The 8,438-nt window shown below is 42.4% G+C and overlaps 1 protein-coding gene across 2 annotated transcripts in view; it reads right to left on the bottom strand.

Moving 5' to 3' along the window:
• Positions 1 to 7,768: 7,768 nt before the first annotated feature.
• The window catches only part of TGM5 (transglutaminase 5), a 30,192-nt gene continuing 29,522 nt past the window's right edge, over positions 7,769 to 8,438 (bottom strand). For both annotated transcript variants that reach the window (XM_014847130.3, XM_044765056.2), the window contains one exon: positions 7,769 to 8,296. In XM_014847130.3, coding sequence (XP_014702616.3) covers positions 8,143 to 8,296 — 154 coding nt within the window. In that variant the 3' untranslated portion in view covers positions 7,769 to 8,142. The remainder of the gene's footprint in view (positions 8,297 to 8,438) is intronic.

Raw genomic sequence — 8,438 nt, 5'->3', positions numbered from 1 at the left:
CGAAATCTTACAGAGTTGAGTTAGGGATTTTGAATTTTATTCTCAGAGCACTGGGAAGCTATTGAATGGTATTTTAAGCAAGAGAGTAACACAATAAGATTTGGGTTTTTCAAATACTACACTGGCTAAAATAGGGAAAATTATTTAGAGGGGACAAAAGTGGAAGAGAGAGGACCAGTAAGAGACTACCATAATGGTTCAAATGAGAGATGATGGTGGCCTGGTTAGGAGAGTGTTGGTGAAGATACAGGAGGATAGATTTGAGAGAAGCGTAGGAGGTTAAATGGGCAAAACATGCTAATGGACAGGATATGGAGAGCAGAGAAGAAAAGATATTCACTGTGACTCCCAGGTTCAAATTAATTATAGTGTACATTGCTTTACAAAGCACTTTCACATACCTTATCTCATGAGATCTGAACCTCAATCTTGTAAACTAAGTAAGGGATCATTATTCCAATTTTATTGGTGAGAAAACAGTTTCAGAGAGTAAACATGTTTACTTTAGTGAATTAACTAATGAATAAATCAATTAGCATACTGCCTTGTTCCAGAAAAAGCTTAAGATGACTAATAATGAAACATGATGTTTCAGAACAGTGTATGTTAAAATGATGCAAAGGATAAAAGATGAATAGAGATGGAGATAAAACACAGCCAAGGATGAAGCCAAAAATGCACATCATACCCGACCTTTACACATGCTGCCCACACACTGGAAATTTATCTCTAAGCTTCCCGGGAGTTGGGGTTTTCCTAACATCTCACAGTTTGCGGTAAAGTTTGGACTCAAACTAGGGTCTTCCAGCTCAAGACCAATACATTTGATTTCACATTAGCCAACAATCCAAACTACCACTGAGAAAGTCTCTCCATTCAGTCTCTTAAAATTTCTCAAGGATTTCTGCTTCTAGATGTAAAAGACCAGCTTGATACCATCTCCCATGTTGAGAATAACTAGAAAAGCTGAAAAAAATATTTTGAATATCTGTCTGGAGCATCAAGGCAGCAGGGATGGAATTGAAGGATGAAGATCATGGAGATAAGAGATGTACAGAGAGGTGAGCCTGACAGCGTGCCACTTTTCTCTCTGGGGCATTTGCTGATTCATACTTGGCAGGCGACAACTTGAGAATCTAAGCAGATCTTCCGGCAGCCTCAGAGGGTTGGAAGATAAAAATTGGAGTTCCGGGGCCACCAAGAATGAAGGGCCCCAATAAACACCTCAGGTTTTCAGTTGGGCCTGCTAAAGTGTGGTACCCCAGGAGTAAACCTAAATAGGAAATATACCAATGCTTATAAAGACTGAAACCCAGTTTTGTTTGTTTGTTTGTTTGCTTTTAGGCACTCAGTCAATTGGGGATTTTTATTCCTGCTGACATTGTTATGGAGGCTATTATTATCATTATTTTTTATCTAATAAAGTTGTAAATATTGGAACGGCATAGGATGATCTAAAATTTCTTTTTATTGTGGTAGAAAACACATCATAAAATTTATATCAACCATTTTTAAAGGTATAGTTCAGTAGTGTTACGTAGATTTACATTGTTGTGAAAAAGAATTTCACAACAGAAAAGTCTAGAAACTTTTCATCTTGCAGAGCTGAAACTTTCTACCCATTAAACATAACTCTGCTTGGCCCTCTGCCTCCTCAACCTCAGCCTCTGGTAACCACCATTCTACTTTCTATATCTATTAATTTGATTAATTTAGATATTTCATATAAACGGAATCATACAGTATTTATCCTTCTGTGACTGGCTGATTTCACTTAGCATAATGTCCTCAAGTTTCCTCCATGTGGTAACATGTGATAGGATTTCCTTCCTTTTTAAGGCTGCATAGTATTCCATTGTATGTATATACCACATTTTGATTATCCATTCATCCATTGATGGACATTTGGGTTGTTTCTGCCTCTTGGCTATTGTGAGTAGTACTATGAACATGGGTGTGCAAATATTGCTTTGTGACCCCGCTTTCAATTCTTTTGCATATACACCCAGAAGTGGGATTGGTTGGTTCATCATGCGGTTGTTCTATTTTAAATTATTTGAGGAACTGCCATACTGTTTTCTGAAGTGGTTGTACCATTTTACAATCCTACCAACAATGCACAAGAGTTCCAGCTTCTCCACATCCCCACCAATACTTGTTATTCTCTGTTTTTGATATTAGCCATTCTAATAGCTGAATGTAGTTTTTATTTGCATTTCTCTCATGATTAGTAATATTGAGCATCTTTTCATATGCTTGTTGGTCATTTGTATATCATCTTTGGAGAAATGTCTATTCAAATCCTTTGCCCATTTTTAAATTGAGTTTTTTAATTTTTTTGTTGTTGAGTTGTTAGAGTTCTTTATATATTCTGCATATTAATCTCTTATTGGACTTATGATTTGTAAATATTTTCTCCCATTCCATAGGTTGCCTTTTCACCCTGTTGATTTTGTGCTTTGATGAACAAAGGTTTTAAAATTTTAGGTAGTCCCATTTGTCTATTTTTGCCTGTGCTGAAAACCCATTTAAATAAGTGTGGATTGTGGTGCTCTGCCATATCCTAACTGCCTGTCAGAAGGAAAGTTCTCTGGAGGATATTAGCATTATCCAGAACCTGACATTATCCCTGTAAATTTTATACATAATATCCAACATTCAACTAAAAATTACCAGGCATAGCAAGAAACAGGAGTAAATGAATGAGAATCAAGAAAAAAATAGGCCCACAAGAGATCCAGATATTGGAGTTAGTCATCAGAGACTTAAAAAAAGTGATTGTTATATTCCAGAAAATAGATGACAACCTGTAGAATTTCAGCAGATGACTGAAATATGTAGAAAATAACCAAATGGATATTCTGATATTGAAAAATACAATAAGTGAAATTTAAAACACCATAGATGAGTTTAAAAACAGATTCAACCCAGGAGAAGAGAGAATTAGTGAAGTAGAAAACAGATAAATAGAAGAGTCTCAAATTGAGCATGGAGAGAAAAAATAACAGAAAATACAGGTCAAAGCATAAAAGACTTTCAGAAAAAGGTCTCTGTGAAATTGTAGTCTCAGAAGAAGATGAGAGAAAGAGAGGACAGGGAAGAAGAAACGTTTGAAGAGATAATGCCAAGAATGTTCCAAAACTAAAGCCACCAGTTCAAGAAGTGCTAAGAACTCTAAGCAGGATTTTTAAAATCATAAAAGTAGCCAGAGAAAAACACATATTACTTTGCAAAGAGTAAAATAAGATAAATAGATGGTGACTCAGTGAAAACAATGGAAGCCAGAAGACAAATGAAATGATACCTTGAAATATGCTGGAGGAAAAAACAGCCAATCTAGAATTGTGCCTATGAGAAAATATCTTCCAACAAATGAAGGCATATATTTCCAGACAACCAAACATGCCTTGTTATCTTTTGTTCTGCCCATAGGGTCAAACATGGGGGCTCCAGGCACATTTATGGACTGATTGACTGAATCAACAAATGAAAAATCTGAACGAGGATTCTCTAGTGTTTTTAGTTTTAAATTGTAGAGTGATAATGGTAATATCTGCCTGAGATTAACCATTGGTAGTCTTTTAACAGTTTTCTTGATGGAAGCCTATTTCCCAAAGAATTGGATAGCTCTCCTTATTCCATAAAGGGGGCAAAGTTTAAAAATAATAAGGAAACTGAGAGTCAGCATAATCTTTCATTTTGAATTTGTAGCTCAGTTAATATCTACAAAAAGGGTCTCAATGAGTCACTCTTTTCTTAGCCAGCCAGTTCTGCAGTCCATTTATTTACTTGTTTGTTTGTTTGTTTCTTGGTGAGGAAGATTGGCTCTGAGCTAACATCTGTTGCTTGAGGAAGATTGTCACTGAGCTAACATCTGTGCCAATAGTCCTCTATTTTGTGTGTGGGATGCCACCACAGCATGGCTTGATGAGCAACGTGTAGGTTTGTGCCTGGGATCCAGGCCCGTGAACCCGGGCCGCCAAAGCAGAGCACGTGAACTCAGCCACTACGCCACCAGGGCCACCCCCTCTATAATCTAGTTTAAAAGGGCTTGAAAGACCATGTGACTTTTAAAATTTCCTGGAGGATTTTTACAAGCCTGAGCAACCTGTGGGTCAATGCATAGCTATTTCTGCCTTTAAATAGGATGGGAGAGTGATCTCTCAGCTCCTTAAAGGCCAGGACCTAAGCTGGCGTTCTGGATGGGGGTGCTTCCTTATTCCTTATTGTGCCCTAGCCAGACACCTCCCAGAGAAAGTGTGTGAGCAGCTGGGCTTCACTGCAGCACTTCAGACACACTCTGTTGGTCCAGTTATGTTTGCACACCTACACCTGCTGCAGGTCTTTTGTTTGAGATGTCATCCCTTTCAACTTTGAGAAACTTGACTCCGTTTTCAAATGTGCAACACACGGTAATGAACAAAGAAGGAGTTTGCAAAGTAGTTCCTGGGGAGTGCAGATATGGCTTGGAGGAGTAGCTGTAGCATATGCCATCCATATATGAGAAATAGGCCATTTCCAGCTGAGTTGGTCAATTATTTTACAGGGTTTGAGTCACACTTTAAGAGAAGAGATCCTGGGGCCAGCCCGGTGGCACAGCGGTGAAGTTTGTGCGTTCCACTTCTCGGTGGCCCGGGGTTCCTCGGTTTGGGGCCTGGATGCGGACATAGCACCGCTTGGCAAAAGCCATGCTGTGGTAGGCGTCCCACATATAAAGTAGAGGAAGATGGGCATGGATGTTAGCTCACGGCCAGTCTTCCTCAGAAAAAGAGGAGGATTGGCAGTTGTTAGCTCATGGCTAATCTTCCTCAAAAAAAAAAGAGAAAAAGAAAAAGAAAAAGAAAAGGGATCCTTTGATCACACGGAGAGTGGAGGAGTGTGGACTGGCACCCAAACTCAGCTTTGCAACTCACCCACTGTTTTTCTGGGCCAAGTCTTTCGCCTTTGGGACCTTTAAAGTGAGCAGGTTGAATCAGTTACTTCCTACGCTGTGTATTTTCCATTTGCCCCTCCAGATCTAGTCTACACTCTTCTCCATCTTACCCTGTACCCCGGAAGCCAAGCAGTGTGGGCTATACATGGGGCCTCCTTGCTCTCTGCCCCCGTTGCGTTCTTCACCTAACGGGATCACCAACAGAAAATCAGAGGAGGGGAGAAGAGCAAAAATGAAGCATTAATTCTCTTGACTCCCTTCCTGTAGCATTACCAAAGGTCAATTGCCAGCAGCAGGCAGCCCTCTCCACACAGCTCTCTCTGTCTCCTGTTTCCAACAATCTCTCCCTCCCCCTACTCCTTCAGGCCTAGGGATCCAGGTGCCCCACAGTTACCGTGGTTCCCTGCCACCTGCCCACCTCTACGTAAAGAGCCCTTCTCCTCAAAATGTCCACCCGTGGACAGAATTAAAAGAAGAAATAGATAAATCCACAATCATAATGGGAGATTTTAGAACAAACAAAAAAATTAATAAGAATATAGATTTGAGCAACTGATGAGCAAACTTGACTTGGTAGACACGTATAAACAATGTGCCATAAAACTGCAGGATACACATCCAAGAGCACGTGAAACACCGGTCAAAATGGACCAATGCTGGTCCACGGCACGGATCTCAACAAGTTGCCAAGGATTGACATCAGGCAGAGTGTGTTCTCTAACCACATCGGAACTAGGCTAGAAATCAGAACCAAAAAGATAACTAGAAAATACTGAAACACGTGGAATGAAGCACTATGTTTCTAAAGTGAGTCTTTCGTTGTCCCTGTTTCTGATCCTGATCCTTCTCCCTGCACCTTGGTGAAGAATAACAGAGCTCTTTCTCTCGTTCCCGCAGATTCCTACGTTATCCCGGCTCAAGCATGTGCCGAACACCCTTGCTATGCCAAGCGCTTGGCCTGCCTCCCCTTAGGAAGCTCCACGCTCTTGTGCAGTCCGAAGCCAAGTCCTATCCTATGGGGTCCAAGGCAAGCCGGGAGCACTCTGCAATCAAATCTTTTTGTCTGTACTCCTGAAAAGCAGCAGGCTCAAAGCTGGCCTGCAGGGTGGAGAACTAGGTGTCCTTTAAGTCTTCTCAAATCCCGTGAAGTCTGCCCAGCTCTGCAAAATAGAATCAACTTTAAGCACTGATGCTACAAGCAGTGACCATGATCCAAGACTCAGAGGAAACATGCCTGAAGACGATCTTGGGCCAAACTCGTTAGACTGCCACCTGAAGGTCTTCACCCCCTGGCTCTTGTCTCATTTTTTCCTGCTATTCCTTCCTCCTGCTCTGATCTCTAGCCATCTGAATGACTTGCAGCTCCTGACTGCTTTACTCCACCCTCCTACCTTTAACTCTGAGTCTATTTGGCTATCTTTTAGTTTTTTAGTTTTCGGCTTGAATGCCACTCCCTCCAGGAAGCCTTCCCTGATCCACAATCCCAAGTCAGGACCAGCTGCCCCTCCTGGTGCTCCCGCAACACCCTGCACTCACCCCAGTGCTGGTTTTCACTATTCTGTGTTATAACTTCCTATTTATTTTTCATTCTCCACAAGCTTAGAATTCAGATCCTTGAGGGCAGGCCCTGATCCTTCGTGTGTCCTCAGTGCCCCGCTCAGGCCCTAGCCCCCAGCAGAAACTCGGTGAATATTTGTTGAGTGAAAGAGTTAATGAAGGAGGTGTTAAAATCAAGACTCAGGAAAGAGTCCAAGGGTACAGCAGCTGAAATATTCTGAGTACTTCAGAGGTCATTGTCTCTGTCACGTGTTCCCCTCCATCATGCTTTCCTTAAACCACTTCTCATGATTGTCAGGCAATAATTACAGAATGAAATAATTATAGGTTACTTCCAACTCCCTGTTGCCAGGTTCTCCTGGTTCTCAGCCCACTCTTTAACAAGACTTTCAACTTATTGTGTGATTCCCACCACACCCTCTTGTCTCCCTCTGATTAACTATGCTTATCCTTTTTGTTCATATATAATAGAGGTACTTAACTTTTTAACTTAATGTGTGTGCATTTAATATATGCCCTAAACAGCTCTCTCAGTCATGCAGCCAGTGTCTGGAGGGCAGGGGCCTCAGGCCTTTCTCCATGTGGAACTTTGCGCAGAGCCATGAGGAAGCAGGAGTGTCCAAGAGGAGATCATGACTGGAGTTGCTCTGTGTTCAGTAGGATCGTAAACACAAGCTGCAACCAATAGAAAGGGCTGAGAGTACTTCCTTCCCTACCACAAATCTACCGCACCGCATCATTCAGCTGGCTTTATCTCTGGAACCCATGCCATCTCAGGTCCATCCAGGACCATGATGCATGGGTGGACTTTGAGTCAAGAGGCTGGAACTGTTAGGACTGAGGGGCCTCTTGGATGTGATGTGGGAAGGGATTCAAAGGAAGGCCAAGTGAGAGATCCCCCAGGCTTTTTTCCAAGACACAAAGATGGTAGGTAGTATGCAGAAACACCTACAAAGGTGTTGGTTTTCCTAACTGGATCATGACTAATACACCAACTGTAGGAAACTTACTTATTTGTTGACATGTTTGTCTGTTTCCACACCCCCCCTCCCCACCTACCACCCCCAAATGTAAGCTCCACGGGGGCAGGGACTTTGCTTTGTTTACTGCCTTATCCTCTACACTCACAACAGTGCCTGGCACATGCTAAGCACTTGGTGAATATTTCTTGAATAAAGGAAGGGGCTCAGGCATTGAAACAATAGGACGCTCCCAGCATCCAGGGAACAGGCAGCAGCTGCTGAAGGGAAAGTGGTGATTACATGGCACAAAAGAGATGAGAACAAGGATTGAAGTTTATTGGTACTAGGGTATTAGCCATTGCAATGACAAAATGACAGTGAGCTGATCAGCCAGTCTTCTTTTTTTGACATCAGGGGGCAGTAAGTCTTGGCCAAGTCCATCCAGTGTTCTTAGACCTCAGTGTCATGTCACACTTCTGGATGGGACACCATGGAATCACTGGGACCTCAACAGAGTCCTGTGGAGTCGTGCAAATGGCCCGGAGACCATCCATTGCCGGCATCTCCTCTTCTGCTCACACTGGAGCCCTGCAAAGCCTCTGTTGTAGTGGAGAATGGCATAGTTTGCATTCGAACTTGCTCCTTTTCCTTAAGCTTAAAATCTATGCGTCCAGCTCCTAGTCCCAGAATTTATAACCTGGAGTCTACATAGATGTTCCTGTAACCCTTGATGTCCTTAAACTTGTTGCTCCTCAGATTGGCTTGGATCTGCCTTTGGCCACTCTTGAAGGGGACAGTCTCCAGAGTGATGCTGGCTCTGTGTTGTGGTTTGAGAACTCCAATGCTGCAGCAGAGAAAGGAGAATGTCAGGAAATCACAGGCATTATGATAACCCGAAAGCCCTTTTCCACTCAGCAACCAGGTCTCTCCCTTCCTGGTGTTCTGAGAGCCTGGCCTGGGAGCCCTGTCCAGGATGAAGGATAGCG

The sequence above is a fragment of the Equus asinus genome, chromosome 2, assembly GCF_041296235.1.
Source record: "Equus asinus isolate D_3611 breed Donkey chromosome 2, EquAss-T2T_v2, whole genome shotgun sequence".
Lineage (NCBI taxonomy): Eukaryota > Metazoa > Chordata > Mammalia > Perissodactyla > Equidae > Equus > Equus asinus.
Note: the sequence above shows the minus strand (reverse complement) of the source record. Positions and strands in the feature narration are given on the sequence as shown.